Raw genomic sequence first — 16608 nt, forward strand, 5'->3', positions numbered from 1 at the left:
CCACACGCCGAAGGTTGGGACTGTTGGTGCCATGTCGTCTTTCGGGAAGCTGACCGAATACTTCAGCCTCCGGAAGTCCAGGAATGAATTTCGATCTGACCGACGGAATAGCCCGGAGAAGTGGCAGTTACTGCTGTAATCTCACCGAATGCAGGTAGAGGAGAAGGGAGGAGCGGGGAGTGGGGAGGAAAGAGAAATGCCCCTTTCACCTTTTGGGGTTTGGGGGCAAGTGGGTGAAGGGACGAGTGGCAGGGAATGGGGCTACTCTCACCATCTCTGCAGTGTGTAAAAATAGGAACAGACACGACCAAAGCATGGAGCCCCTCGGACTGCAGTTTTCAGAGTATTATCCAAGGCAGAGGTCCCCCAATCTTTCTGTCTCCACTGACCTGCAGCGTTGGTGGCAGTGGGGTGGGTGGGTGGGTGAAAGAGGAGGTGGTTTTGTGCACTCGACCTAGATCCGGCACATGTGCAAATGAAGGCTTGCGCCCTCGCCTGCCGCTTTCATGGCCCAGTTCCCAGCAGCCTGCAAACCGGTAGTGGTCCTCAGCCCAGGGGTTGGGGACCCCGATTCAAGGCAGTGTTTCTCAACCTTGGTAACTTGAAGATGGGTGGACCTCAACTCCCAGAATTCCCTAGCCAGCACAGCATCCCCGGATCAGCATTCCTGGCCCAGTGGCTGGGGAAACTGGGAGTTGGTCTACCCATCTTCAAGCTGCCAAGGTTGAAAAACACCAGTCTTAAGGACCGGGAATTTGAGATTGCTGAAAACAGAATTCTGGTAGACTTTGATCCCAGAATCTAGATGGGATTCTATGCTGTTACATTTCCTAATTACATAGCAAAGCAAGTCCCATGGTTTTTTGGACCGTTCCTACCACCGAAGGGGTTAACGCCGATTCAAAATTCAAGATAAGAGGAGAAAGGCTACTGTTAATTGTCTATCTCTTTCTGAAGCTGGATGTCCTGCACATCTGGAGTCCCATCTTGCATGGTTTATTTGGCTTTGACTGAATAGGGCTTGCAACCAGGGCTGTTTGTCATCTGGTAACCTGTGGTTTGTAGCAGAACTTAGCATTCATGCTCAACCAACTGTAACGTAGTGGGATGGTGAACTGATCTTTAAATTCAAAACCAGCATCCCCTCCAGCCTTAAGGCTATTTTCACTTCCATTTTATTCCTGCCGCAGCTGACGTGAATGTAGGCTTTAAGGCATGTTGCACGCTCTTGTCTGCTTGAAGTAGAGTTGTAGTTGCCTTTGTTCCTCATTTGGAAGATTTGAGGTGGGGGCTCATAGACGGGGCGTTGTCTGTTCTGCTTGACTCTGAAGCTGAGGTTTCTCTCTCTCAGGGAAAGGTTGCTACTAACCTTGAATTGGACACACTGATAGGAACGATTCAAGTAGGGTTCTGTCTTTTCATCGTAGACATCTTTTGCACTCAGGCAAAGACAGTTGTGTTCCGTTTAACTGGGCAATAAGTAGTCTGAAGGCCAGATTTCATAACACGTAAGCGTTCCTTGCCAAGTGGGTTAGGGTATTGCCCTATAGCTCAGATGAACTACTTAAATCAGAGCTGGAAATCTATAGGCCTTGATACTGGTTTAAGTTGTGTTGTGTGAAATCAGCCCATGGTGGTTTATTCAATAACTTGTGATTAAAGCTTGTCTTAGCATGTTGTGTGTGTCAGTGGATTTTCACATGCTTTTGTAACTGGATACATTTTAAGGCTGGGAACATTCAGTCTTGGCTTGCTAAAACTTTAAGTGCCTTGACAGAACGTAGAAGATGACCGATAGCAAGCACCAATATGTAAAGCAGTTATTCTTCCCTTTTTCGTAACTATAAAAGGCAGTTTGATTCTGCCTTTAGCAATCATTGGATTCTTCTTCCTTTCTCTCGTAAGATAGAAACATGGGGGAAGAAATCTATATTTCCAGGGTTTGGATGTTAATTTTAAATGACATGCTAGATATTATACCAGCAGGCTTACCAAAATAGTTGGAGAGGAGAGCATCCTTTTTCTTAAAAAAACAACAACAACACACGATCAGTAGCTGGTTATAAATCCTTTCACGGTGTCATTTAAAAGTGCTTTTGGATGGCTACATGCCACATCCTCTCAAGAAATCCGAAAAACTATTCTAGTTAGGAAGACTAAAGAATCACCTACAGGTATCACTTGATGTACGCTCAGTGACTACAGCAGCACTGCAAAAAGTGACTTATGACCGTTGCAGCAACTCCATGGGGAATTCTGGGAGTTGAAGTCCATATATCTTGAAGGTGCCAAGGTTGAGACACGCCACACTGGACCAGCTTTTCTCCATTTGAAGGCTCCACGAAAGACCGTGATTTGTTTAAAACATGGTTTTTTGAACATCACGTACTGCGCAACGCTAGCGTTCATAGGGGTGGGAATTTTTACAGGCTACATCTCAGTTGCCAGCCCACCATCTTGCTGTTTTAGATGTCGTATAACGTGGAATGTGTGCTTAGAATGTAGGATGATGTTTTTTCTATTTTTGTGTGTGTGTGATGTAGGGATTCCCTTAAGACCTGAAAATAATTTCAGAGCTCCCTCCAGGATACAACAATTGAGAAAGGCTACTTTCGACCCAAACCTGTTCTTTACCCAGGCCTTCAGATTCTTCACCAGAACTTCCCCCAATGGTTCCAACTCGAGAAGTCCTATCAACAGGCTACTGTAAGGACTTGATGACTTGAAAAGAGGCAGCCATTGAGTTGTCCTGAGCCTTTACACAATTTGTTTGCTTTGGGCTGATGTGCAGATCAATCAAGCCAATTGTGCTGTACCAACAGATTATGGTTAAACAAACCTGTGGCTTTAATGAGCTGTATGAATTCAGCTGGGTTTTTTTAAAAAAAATTGTACGTCTTGTTTCCCTGTGTCACTGTTTACAGGGCAATCTTAATTTTTGCTTTGAGATCATGTGGTTCAAATAAAGAACTGTCCATGTTGACCTTGGTCATTGTCTTTGATAATGCAAGCCTGGTACTTTCCTGGAGAGTGTGAAAGATAGATTCCCTTGTTGACAGCTTCCCAGACAAAGCATGCTCTATTTTAGTGGGGAGTGACTGTGTCAAGGGAGGAAGTGACATTTCACTTTTGCTGTTCCGCTGAGCTGCTTATCCAGCACCCAAGCCTGTCCTTCTCTTTCTATCCCTGTGCTCCGCGCCATAATTCTGGATCATGGAGACAGCTTGCTCCGGCATTAGAGCCCATCGTGATGGGAACAGAGTCTTTGGGAGACCTGTTTCCAGCTAGGCTTCCAGATTTTATTTTATTTATTTTGCATTGGAATTATATTTAAAGTTGTTATTTAAAAATACCCGAAGAGGTAACAATAAGCCTTAAAAAAAATTCAAAGTCAATCCAGTTGAAAGCAGTCTTCCAATATCTCAGAGGCTGCCACAAAGAAGAGGAAGTCAAGCTATTCTCCAAAGCGCCTGAAGGCAGGACAAGAAGCAACGGATGGAAACTCATCAAGGAGAGAAGCCACCTGGAACTAAGCAGAAACCTCCTGACAGTTAGAACAATTAACCAGTGGAACTCCTTGCCTCCAGAAGCTGCGAATGCTCCAAGACTGGAAGTTTTTAAGAAGAGATTGGGCAGCCATTTGTCTGAAATGGTATAGGGTTTCCTGCCTGAGCAGAGGTTGGACTAGATGACCTCCAAGGTCCCTTCCATCATCATCATCATCATCGTCATCGTCATCGTCATCATTATAAAACATGAAACTCAGTCAACTGAACACTCAAACTGACTGGCACTAATGGTTGACATGGGTTGCTGCCAGCATCCTAGGTATCAACCAGGTATCTCCTTAAAATGTAAGATGTTCCGAGTAGCGCAGTTTTTGGTAGAAGTTTTTTAAAATTATTATTATTGTTATTATTATTATTATTATTATTATTATTATTATTATTATTATTATTATTATTATTATTCTAATTCAGGTAGTTCACAACTTGCAACAATTTGTTTAGTGATCATTCAAAGTTACAACGGCACTGAATAATGCAGCTTATGACCCCTTTTTCACACTGATGACTCTTGCAGCATCCCCGCGGTCAGGTGATCAAAATTCAGACGCTTGGCAACTGACTCGTACTTATGCCGGTTGCAGTGTCCCGGGGTCACGGAACATTAAGTTATTAAGTATACAGTTTAATATCAACATCCTTGTTATGTTTTTGTTACATATCAATAATGTCAGTTTTAGATAACTTTTCTAATCAAAACATATCTTTAATTGCATTTGTACTTAATATCCATATGTTCAATCGGTATCCTGTTTTTTCGCTTTTTTTAGTTTTAATTTCCCACCAGTGTTCAAAATGTCTCTATTGTTTATCATTTCAAAGTAAGTTACATCTGGATAACCAAAAACTTCCCTTACTCAAACTTCTTAGCACTTTCCTGTTTCCCACCTCATGCCAAAATCTAATATTCTAATTACAAATCTTATCTTTCTAGTTATGATAGTATTTCTATTTCTAGCAATTATCTGTTCTCCACCCTACTCAGACATCTAGTCAATAATACAGTATATAATATCCCATCTAACGAATCAAAACCTCTATTTTCTTCAGTCTTACTCTAGCTTTCTTCCTTTGCCAACTCACTTTCCAAGTCAGTGCATTTGAATCATCAAATAATTTTTCCTCTGTTTTTGTGCATATTGTTTGGTATAAGAAAGACCATTTGGTTAAAGTATTTGTGGAAGAACGAACCCATTGATATTCATTAAACAGCCTCCTGCCTTCTCCAATTTGCCCCAGTTCTCCTAATAGCTCTATCTTCCATTCAGTCAGTTCTCCTTTCTTTTCCTCAAATATGTCCTGAATTCCTGATTGGCAAGAGGTCTTTCCCATTCATTCAGTGACTGTTCAGAGTTACGACAACCCTGGAAAAAGTGACTTATGACCGTATTTCACACTTACAACCTTGGATCGTGTGATCAAAACTCAGGCGCTTGGCAACTGGAGGGTTGCAGTGTCCCGGGATCACATGATCCCCTTTGGTGAACTTCTGACAAGCAGAGTCAATGGGGGGAAGCCAGTTTTACTTAACAACCACGTGACTCAACAATGGCAGTGATACACTTAACAACTGTGGCAAGAAAGGTTGTAAAATGGGGCAAAACTCTCTTAACCGCCGTCTCGCTTAGCAACAGAAATTTTGAACTCAACGGTGGTCATTAGGTGAGAACTACCTGTACTTGGGAATGGGAAGGAGGCTTCTTGCTGGAGGTCCTTGGGTGATCGCTTGATCGAATTCAGGGTGGGGATCAAGAAATACATCCCCTCCCCTTTCCCAGAATTCAAACACAAGGTTCCCACGGTGATTTTAAAGAAAGCGTTGAGTTGGCCCTCAACGGAAATCTGGTTAACGCAGAACTTTCCTAGGAAGCAAGGAGGAGCCTTCCCTCTTGCACAAATTGCAAAGAAGCCCTGGGGGATCGAATTGAAACTGTGTTTCAATAAAAGTATTTTTATTTCACTTAAAAGTGTTTTTAATAAAATGCTTCATTTTCCAGTCAATGAAGCAGAGACAAAGTGAATTGTGACATGCTTGTTTTGGAGAAATTCAGAAGATCTTGCTTCCTGAATGGGATTGTGGCCCGGATTTGTGCTAAAACCGTAATATCCTGTGATGTGGTTTGAGTTTTTAGGTCCTGGGAACCCAGACATTAAGTCTCGTAATCCACGGATTATGATTTGATGTTCTGTATAAACCCAGCCATTTATATGTCTATTAAGTAAGTCTTTTGTTTATTTTATTATGAGGTTGTTCATTAACTTCTTTGGAGGAGACTCTGCATGGTTGGCCTTGAATTATATATTCTGAATTCCTATGTCATTTCCCCACCCCACCGATCTATGGCCACAAAACAGAGGTTCTGAAGAAGTGATTACAAATTCTATTAAACAAATAAGCCCCCCCGCCCCCGCCAAAAGAAAAAAGGTAAAGGTAAAGGTTCCCCCGCACATGCGTGCTAGTCGTTTCCGACTCTAGGGGCCGGTGCTCATCTCCGTTTCAAAGCCGAAGAGCCAGCACTTGTCCGAGGACGTCTCCGTGGTCATGTGGCCGGCATGACTAGATGCCAAACAGTGGGTTAGGACGCTGAGCCTGTTGATCAGAAGGTCGGCAGTTTGGCGGGTCGAATCCCGAGTGCTGCGTAACAGAGTGAGCGCCTGTTACTCATCCCAGCTTCTGCCAACCTAGCAGTTCGAAAGCACGTAAAAATGCAAGTAGAAAAATAGGGACCACACCGGTGGGAAGGTAACAGCATTCCCAAAAGAAAACATCACCTTAAAAGAGGACTGTGATACCACTGTTCCAATCAAGACAATTTTTCCCTTGTTGGTTTTTTTTGGCGGGGGAGATTAAAATGCATGTGGGACTTCCAAGTCGTGAAACCTGGATACCTTGTATAGACTGATCCTACCTATTCTTCTTTAGGAATTTTCTACCGGGTAAACAGTCTGACCTGCTTTAATTATAACAATTTTCACTTCGCAGTGTGTCTAAATATAAACCGCAGCTCTTAGAATCACACAGCTGTGGAGAGACCCATCTACCAAGCAAAGGTTTCTCCGATAACTTGGGAGAACAGGGATTAAAATTTGGATGAGTTGCACAAATTGGCAAGCGGCCCTATCTCTTTAATTCTGTATTAAGCCAGTGAAGATTAACTTGAGTGTTTTCCTTCTTGCTCTTTCTGAATCTTGTAAAATTGCCTAGGGCTAGATGCTTAATAACCTCGAACTGGAACAGATTCTGAACATATTGAATGCATTAATCACCTGGAGTTGAATTAATTTTCCATGCTTTCCTACTTAACACATGTTATTATCTGAGGGGTCCCTGGTTGCTCTCTTGATCTTGGTTGTATTCTTGCAGGCGTTTCATTACCCAACTAGGTAACGCCATCAGCGCTAGAAGGGAGTGGGCTTTGTGGAGTGGGAGATGAGGAGGAGGAGGAGGAGGAGGAGGAGAAGAAGAAGAAGAAGAAGGAGGAGGAGGAGGCAGAGGACTGTGGGGTCCTCGGTGCTCTCTGAGCTTGGTTGTATTCTTGCAGGCATTTCATTACCCAACTAGGTAACGCCATCAGCGCTAGAAGGGAGTGGGGTTTGCTCTTTTGTTTACCTACAGTAGTTTGCCCTGTCGGTGTTTAGTGGGGTGTGTGTGTTGTTTTCCCCTTGGTAGCTCCTTGGTTAGGCTGTGGTTCCCTGCTTGATTGTCTGGTCCCAATAGAAGAGTGAGCCTCTGTAGCTCAGGGTTGAACCGTCAAGTCCTTGATGCTCTCTTGAGTTTGCTTGCTTGCAGATGTTTTATTATCCAACAACACAAGGACCAATGAAGGAGACTCAGGGTTGAAGGGAGGGGTCCTTGGTGCTCTCTGAGCTCGCTTGTTTTCTTGCAAGCGTTTCATGAGCCTAACTAGGTAACATTGTCAGTGCTAGTAAGGAGTGCGGTTTGCGGTCGGTTTATATTCTGGGGTCTTGCGTGTCTGGGTGGGTGAAGGTGGTCTTAGGGATTCTTTGCTTGGGCTGTTTACTAATGGCTCTGTGGCAGTTTCTTGACTGGGGTGTTGCTTACTTGATTGTTGGCCTGAAGTTGACCTTGGAGTTAATCTAGGCTGATCTGGGTGCTGATCACTGGTGGAGAAGTGATGGAGTCTTTTTCTCTCTGGGGCTGGTTGATCGTCTCTTTTGCACAGTCTACAGATGTTGTTCATGTCTACGTGTCTATTGATGGTTGATTTGTCAGCGTGGCAGGCTTCTAGAAATTCCCTGGCATTTGTGGATTTGGCCTGGTCTAGGATCGTCCCATTTTCCCAGTTGAAACTAGGGTTAAATCCGTCTGTAAAGTTGTGAAATTAAAGAATTTTCATCATGCCTTTTGACTGCTAGTTGGTGTTCAAAGTTGGTGTTTGATATGTTATCTCATATCAAACAGAGAGCCAGTTTGGTCTAGTGGTTAAGGCTAGTAAGTGGGGAGTTCTAGTCTCACCTGAACCGTGAAAGCTGGCTGGATGACTTTGGGCCAATCACCAGGAAACAATCGTGTCTAAGGTGAGACTGGAACTCGGGTAACTTTAGACTCAGTTGTGATCGTAAGTCGAGGATTATCCATGTAAGAACATTGTAAAAACTCATAGTCAACCCCCCCTTCCCCACAAGAAAAGATAGAACTAGAAGTTACACCAGCAAAAAAAAAATCAAACATGGATTTAAATCAAATCAGATTTGGTTCTAGTTTGATAGATAGATAGATAGATAGATAGATAGATAGATAGATAGATAGATAGATAGATAGACAGACAGATGGATGGATGGACGGACTGACGGATAGATAGATAGATAGATAGATAGATAGATAGATAGATAGATAGATAGATAGATAGATAGATAGATAGATACATAGATAGATAGATAGATACATAGATAGATAGATAGATAGATAGATAGATAGATAGATAGATAGATAGATAGATAGATAGATAGATGGACTGACGGATAGATAGATAGATAGATAGATAGATAGATAGATAGATAAATAGATAGATAGATAGATAGATAGATAGATAGATAGATAGATAGATAGATAGATAGATAGATAGACGGACGGACGGACGGACGGACGGACGGATGGACTGACGGATAGATAGATAGATAGATAGATAGATAGATAGATAGATAGATAGATAGATAGATAGATAGATAGATAGACGGATAGATGGACAGATGGACTGACGGACTGACGGATAGATAGATAGATAGATAGACAGACAGACAGACAGACGGACAGACAGACAGACAGACAGACAGACAGACACAGACAGACAAACAGACCAAATCAGATTTGGTTCAACTAACACTCAATATTAACCTGGTTTATATCCTCTGAACCATTCTTTTAAGATGGTCCACTGAACAAGCCATGATGTGCCTGTTTGCCCATAATGCTAAATCAGAAATCTGGGTTTTTAAAGTGGAAAAAAAAACCCTGTAAGAAAAGCTTTCGTCCCCTGTCCTATTGCCTTCCAGCCAGTTTCACTGGTTTACAACTTAAGTGAGATTGTTCTGAAAGCTGCCCTACGGGAGGGACTTTTGATGGTGCACAAGGTCATCGATACAGCCGTTGTATTTGGTATTCAGATGGAAAGGATCAGGGGCAAGTTGCAGATGTGATTTGTTATTCACCAAGAAGTTTTAGAGTAACGTGTTATTATCCTCTTAGGCAGTTGGAAGGGGAAGTCTGCAGGTCTTAAGGGAAATTAAGCACATTGCGTGGCTGGAGAAAAGTTAGGGCTTTTTTCTAGAAGGCAAAAAATAAAATAAAAATCCTTTGAGGTGATTACACTTCCAAGTCTATTGGGTGCTAAACACACCCACTGCTTCCTTGCTGAGTCAATGCTGGGTGGGTGGAACTTGCTGTCACTCTGTTTTGCATGCAGGTAGAAAGGAGGAAGCGATTTTTCAAGCGGGTGTAAATATTACAAATTCTATTAGCGATTTCTGGCTGCGATACATTTTCTGAATGTCGCAGCTTCAGGAGGAAAGGGGAATGTGTAACTGAGCCTCAGGCTTTTCCCAAGTCGCGTGCTCAGGGCTAAAGGAGTTTGCAGGAAGGTGGCGGTGAAAAGTTCAAACAATGTTCAGAAACAATGTTCAGATTTAATATTTGGTGTGCTGGAAGGAATCCCGGCTGAAACCTTTTGAGGCAAGCTGGACAGTGGTTGCGTTCATCTCTTTCACTAAGCCGCATTGCGTTCGTGCCGTTCGGAGTGTAACATCAGCCAGGCTTCATCACTCATAGATTGGGATTTCTGACTTTGCATTACGGACAAACACAGTAGTATGGCTTGCTGAGTGGACCATCTTAAAAGAATGGCTCAGAGGATGTGAATTAGGTCAATACTGAGCTAGCTGAATCGAATCTGACTTGGTTGGTGGGTCAGGGGGTCTGTCTGTCTGTCGTCTATCTGTCTGCCTATCTATCACTCATCCATCTATCATCTCCGTCATCTGTCTGTCTCTATCATCCATCATCTCTATTATCCGTCTGTCTGTCTGTCTATCGTCTGCCTATCTATCTGTTGTCCATCATCTATCATCAATCGTTGCCATCTTATCTGTCTGCCTATCTATCATCTATCATCCATCATGTATCATCTTCTATCATCTAATCTATCATGTATCATTTCTACTATCTATCTATCTATCTATCTATCTATCTATCTATCTATCTATCTATCTATCTCTCATCCATCTGTCATCTCTGTCATCTGTCTGTCTCTATCATCCATCATCTCTATTAACTATCATCTGTCTGTCTGTCTGTCTGTCTATCTATCTATCTATCTATCTATCTATCTATCTATCTATCTATCTATCTATCTATCTATCTATCTTATCTTGCTGCCCATCTCGCCAAAGGCAGCTCTAGGTAGCTTACAGCAGCGTTTCCCAACCTTAGGAACTTGAAGATGCGTGGACTTCAACTCCCAGAATTCCCCAGCCAGCATAGCTGGCTGGGGAATTCTGGGAGTTGAAGTCCACGCATCTTCAAGTTCCTAAGGTTGGGAAACGCTGGCTTACAGACACTGAATAAAATGCAGTACAAACATTAAAACAATAAATCAAGGTCTTGAATTAAAAAAACACCCAATCAAAATAAAACTAAGCTGGACGGAGAGGGAGGGAGCAAACTGCTCACAGTCAGGAGGGGGGCTGTTCTCTACCCCATCCGCCACCTCCAATGTGCCACCCCTCCATTGGGGCTCCAGGCTGGTTGACACAGCCGTGTCTTCAGGGCCTTTTGGAAGGCCAAGAGGGTGAGGTGGGATCCGACCTGGGGGAGCTAGACATTCCAGAGGAGGAGATCCATGGCAACCCCCCCAAAAAAACCCGGCTCTTCCTCTGGAACCTGCCAGCTGAAATCTCTTGACCCAAAGGGTCTGCAGCGTGCACTTTCTGCCACCATGGGTCAGGTGCAAGTAGCCAGGAACAGGATTTGAGTTCAGAGCACTTCAAGATTATTACACATTACCTGTACACAAGAATCTGATCTACTAACAGTCAAGGCAAACTAGCTGCCAAATAAGAGTCAATAGAATTCATGGGAGGCTTAAGTCTCTTGTGGGAGCAGAGCTATTCCAAACTGATGGTGCATTTGATCCCACCCTCTGGCCCCCACCTGCTCATCTCCTACAGCAGTGATGGCGAACCTTTTAGAGGCCGAGTGCCCAAACTGCAACCCAAAGCCCACTTATGTATCGTCGGGTGCTGGGTGGGCGTGGCCCATTGGGTGGGTGTGGCCCATTGGGTGGGTGTGGCTGCAGTGGTAACGCCAGACTGGGTGGGACTAAAAAGTTCAATCAATCAGTTCCAACTTTGCGAGATCTTTTTTTCCCCACAAGAAGTTGAAATTGATTGATGGAACCTTTTTTTTTTTTGCACACGGCGGCGGAGGCCTAAAACGAAAAGGCCCAGGACTGGGGCGATGGCACGCGTGCCCACAGAGAGGGCTCTGCGTTCCACCTGTGGCACATGTGCCATAGGTTCGCCATCACAGTCCTACAGGCTAATCCCACTGGGGTGAGCCAGATCCTCATGCAGGGCTTTAAAAGTGATAACCAACACCCTGAATTAGAAGCAAACTCTCACGCTTGAATTTTTCCCCCCTTCATTGTGTAACTTTTAATTCTTTCTTTTGGGGGGGGGTTGGTGGTAGTGGTGAATTGGCCCCGAGGTCGCCTGAAATTGATATTAAGCATTTCACTTGCAATAACCTTCACATCTTGAGGCGGGAGCTAACGCCGTACAGTGTATCCCCGCACAAAAAAATGAAGCCGTTTTTAAATAAATACAATGAAATCACATTTCCCAAAATAAAACCTCTTTCTTGCAAAAACAGGAAATCCGCAGAGGAATGAAACACCCTGAGATAGGATGGAAGCTGCTGAAATGTGTGATTTTTCTGAGAGATGATACAGTACAATTGAGGGCACTTATGCAGTTATGCAAATGTATGCGTTCCCTGTCTGATAGATAAATCTGCCTCTCACCATACTGGAGACTAGAGATTAAAATGTGAAGAGCTGCTTATTAGCGGGTGAAATATTAAGATTTGGAACTTGATCCGCCAGAAGCTAAACTGATAAATAATTGGTATTTCATATATTTATTCTTCCTTAAAAGAGGGATGATTTTTTTTTCATTTGCTACCCAATCTTTAATTCTACGCGGGGTAGTAGTGCCCCAACTAGAAAAATGATAGCAATAGGAATAGCACTTAGACTTATATACTGCTTCACGTTGCTTTACAACCCTCTATAAATGGTTTACAGACTCAGACGGTTGCCCCCCAACAATCTGGGTCCTCATTTTACCGACCTCAGAAGGATGGAAGGCTGAGTCAACCTTGAGCCAGTCAGGATCAAACTCCAGGCTGTGGGCAGAGTTAGCTTGCAATACTGCAATTTAACCACTGTGCCACCATGGGTGGATGGATGGATGGATGGATGGATAGATAGATAGGTAGGTAGGTAGATAGATAGATAGATAGATAGATAGATAGATAGATAGATAGATAGATAGATGATAGATAGATAGATAGATAGATAGATAGATAGATAGATAGATAGATAGATAGCATAGCATAGCACTTAGACTTATATACCATTTCACAGTGCTGTACAGCCCTCCCTAAGCAGTTTACAGAGTCAGCATATTGACCCCCAACAATCTGGGTCCTCATTTTACCGACCTCAGAAGGATGGAAGGCTGAGTCAACCTTGAGCCAGTCAGGATCAAACTCCAGGCTGTGGGCAGAGTTAGCTTGCAATACTGCAATTTAACCACTGTGCCACCATGGATGGATGGATGGATAGATAGATAGATAGATAGATAGATAGATAGATAGATAGATAGATAGATAGATAGATAGATAGCATAGCACTTAGACTTATATACCATTTCACAGTGCTGTACAGCCCTCCCTAAGCAGTTTACAGAGTCAGCATATTGACCCCCAACAATTTGGGTTCTCATTTTATCAACTTCGGAAGGGTGGAAGTCACCCTCAAGCCGGTCAGGAATCGAACTGCCAAACTGCTGGCAGTGGATAATCAGCAGAATTAGCCTGCAGTACTGTGCCATCACAGCTCATGTTCAATGTGGAATGATGCTCAATGTCTGGGTTCTCCTGCATTCACAACTCCTGTTTGAAGAGTAAACCGTAGTGATGGCAGGAAGGCTTTTGTGCAAATCCTCCTTGTGTGACCATGGCTCCCTAAACCATTGGTTTAGCAACCATTCAAAGTTATGTCAGCACTGAAAAAAAAGTGACTTATGACTGGTCTTTGTGCTTGTGACCGTCGCAACATCGGCATTTGTCACATGATCAAAATTCAGGTGTTTGGTAACCGGCAAGTATTTATCATGGTTGCAGTGTAGTTGTTGTGTTCCAGGGTGATGTGATTGCCAGCTGGTTTCCAACAAGCAAAGTCAATGGAGGAGGCCTGATTTGGTTAATAACTGTGAGATTCAGTTAACCTCTGCAGTGATCCGCTTAGAAACCATCACACACACACATACACACACACACACACGTATATACAAATGTTTTGTTAGGAATCCAAAAATTTATTATATATATATATATATATATATATATATATATATATATATGTATGTATGTATGTATGTATGTATGTATGTATGTATGTATGTAGGAAGGTAGGAAGGTAGGTCGGTCGGTCTTGGCATATTCGGGTCTTTTCCTGTGTAAGATTGAGAGTGTCTTGGCGACGTTTCGACGAGGTCCCACCCATCATCTTCAGGCTGGTGTCTTCGGCTTAATGCTTGTGCAAAAGCACGAAGCCGAAGACGCCAGCCTGAAGATGACGAGTGGGACCTCGTCGAAACGTCGCCAAGACACTCTCAATCTTACACGGGAAAAGACCCAAATACGCCAAGACCTACATACCTGTATGCGTGAAAAATCAGGTGCTGCTTAACAATAATCGTTCCGCTAAAAAGGAAGATCATTGCACAGTCTTGCGGATGGCAAACAAGGTCCCTCTGAACTAACGCCTGCCATTTCCTGTTCGTGGGTCATGATAAATCTGTTTTCCTATTCTCACAGTGGATACAAGAGAAATTTGTGTATCTGTGGGTATTTGTGTTTGATGAGCCAAAGAAGACTGGGGAGGGGGGTGTCAACCTATTCTCCAAAGCGCCTGAAGGCAGGACAAGAAGCAACGGATGGAAACCAATCAAGGAGAGAAGCAACCTGGAACTAAGGAGAAATTTCCCGACAGCGAGATCAATCAATCAGTGGAACAGCTTGCCTTCAGAAGTTGTGGGTGCTCCATCACTGGAGGCTTTTAAGAAGAGACTGGAGAGCCATTTGTCCAGAATGATATAGGGTCTCCTGCTTGAGCAGAGGGTTGGACTAGAAGACCCCCAAGGTCCCTTCCAACTCTGTTATTTTGTTAGCCTGAATATGATTTCTTGGAAGTCTCTCGTTGAGAATCGGAGGAGGATACTGTGACTTCCAGGGAAATGTTGTGGTTTGAGTAGACAAAGAACGGAAATGCTTTGGTTTGAATTGGGCAAATCAGTGAGAGAAACTGAGAAAACGATCAGTCAGCTCAGGGCTTTAGAAACACGAAAAAGCACAGATTACCAAAGATGGGAACTGATGACCAGCAGAAGAGGAGATTAAAATCAGCAAGCAGGGTTGTTTTTTTTGACCATCGAGAGATTAGGATGTGTTTCCCGCTAAGGCCAAAGAATGAACTGTTTGCATTTCATGATCCTTAATTCAAAGCAGTCATCAGAGAAATCCTTCCCCCGCGTTGCACGACAAAGTTAATACATGCTGTAAAAGAAAACTTTACAATAAGGCAGGAATAAAATCTCCCCTTGTTGCTGACTTTAAAAAAAATGTAAACTTGGAAACTCTGGCTGAGAGCGAAGAGTTGCACAGTAGAGTGAAAATTGGTTATTCTCAAAGATCTATTGGCAGGTTTGGCTTGAGATCATCCAGCTGGATTTCATGGCTAAAGTGGAGCTAGAACTCACTATCTCCTGGTGATTGGCCCAAGGTCACCTAGCTGGATTTCATGGCTAAGGCAGGACTAGAACTCCCAGTCTCCTGAGTTCTAGCCTGGTGCCTTAACTACTAGATCAGTTGTTTGACCTTTTGGGTTTTAATGTTCTGAATCAACTTAAGGACTCTTGTTACATTTAGGAATGCTAACATTAGCTGGCAGCCTTCAGCTTTTTTTCTTTAGTTGAAGATTGTCCTTAATGTACAGTTGAGGGGAGAAACATGGAATAGAATAGGACAGGACAGAACAGAACAGAATAGAAATAACAGAATGGAATGGAGTAGAATAGAATAGAATAGAATAGAATAGAATAGAATAGAATAGAATAGAATAGAATAGAATAGAATAGAATATAGAGTAGAGTAGAGTAGAGTAGAATAGAATAGAATAGAGGGATGCGGTGGCTCAGTGGGTTAGGACGCTGAGCTTGTCGATCAGAAGGTCGGCAGTTTGGCGGGTCGAATCCCGAGTGCCGTGTAACAGTGTGAGTGCCTGTTACTCGTCCCAGCTTCTGCCAACCTAACAGTTCGAAAGCACGTAAAAATGCAAGTAGAAAAATAGGGACCATTAGAGGGATGCGGTGGCTCAGTGGGTTAGGACGCTGAGCTTGTCGATCAGAAGGTCGGCAGTTTGGCGGGTCGAATCCCGAGTGCCGTGTAACAGAGTGAGCGCCTGTTACTCGTCCCAGCTTCTGCCAACCTAACAGTTCGAAAGCACGTAAAAATGCAAGTAGAAAAATAGGGACCATTACGGTGGGAAGGTAACAGCGTTCCGTGCGCCTTTGGCGTATAGTCATGCCGGCCACATGACCACGGAGATGTCCTCGGACAAGCGCTGGCTCTTCGGCTTTGAAACGGAGATGAGCACCGGCCCCCTAGAGTTGGAAACGACTAGCATGCATGTGCGGGGGAACCTTTACCTTTTAGAATAGAATATAGAATAGAATAGAATAGAATAGAATAGAATAGAATAGAATAGAATAGAATAGAATAGAATAGAATAGAATAGAATAGAATAGAATAGAATAGAATAGAATAGAATAATAGAATAGAAAATAGAATAGAATAGAATAGAATAGAATAATAGAATAGAATAGAATAGAATAATAGAATAGAATAGAATAGAATAGAATAGAATAGAATAGAATAGAATAGAATAGAATAGAATAGAATAGTAGAACAGAAAATAGAATAGAATAGAAATCTTTATTGGCCAAGTGTGATTGGACACACAAGGAATTTGTCTCCGGTGCAAGAAGCTCTCAATGTACACATAAACAGCAAATAATAGGTCATCGATCATAATCATAGTTAAAATCATTAATCAACTTGACAGCATTTCACCAAGGCTGCCATCAGCGGCGTCATCTTTAACGGAACATATATGGTATCAAAAGTAGAAGGTGAAATGGGAGGGGGGGGACAGTGATATTACCACTTGCAGTTATTAGAAAA

General features: G+C 42.9%; 1 protein-coding gene across 1 annotated transcript in view; it reads left to right on the forward strand.

Annotated features, from left to right (window-relative positions):
• The window catches only part of LOC310646177 (ankyrin repeat and fibronectin type-III domain-containing protein 1-like), a gene marked incomplete at its 5' end in the record, with an annotated part of 598148 nt that overhangs the window by 2642 nt on the left and 578898 nt on the right, over window positions 1–16608 (forward strand). Inside the window, 2 exon segments of the mRNA XM_083372437.1 lie at window positions 14–109; window positions 111–154. Coding sequence (XP_083228563.1) covers window positions 14–109; window positions 111–154 — 140 coding nt within the window.

Source organism: Vipera ursinii (genome assembly GCF_947247035.1).
Source record: "Vipera ursinii genome assembly, chromosome: 13".
Lineage (NCBI taxonomy): Eukaryota > Metazoa > Chordata > Lepidosauria > Squamata > Viperidae > Vipera > Vipera ursinii.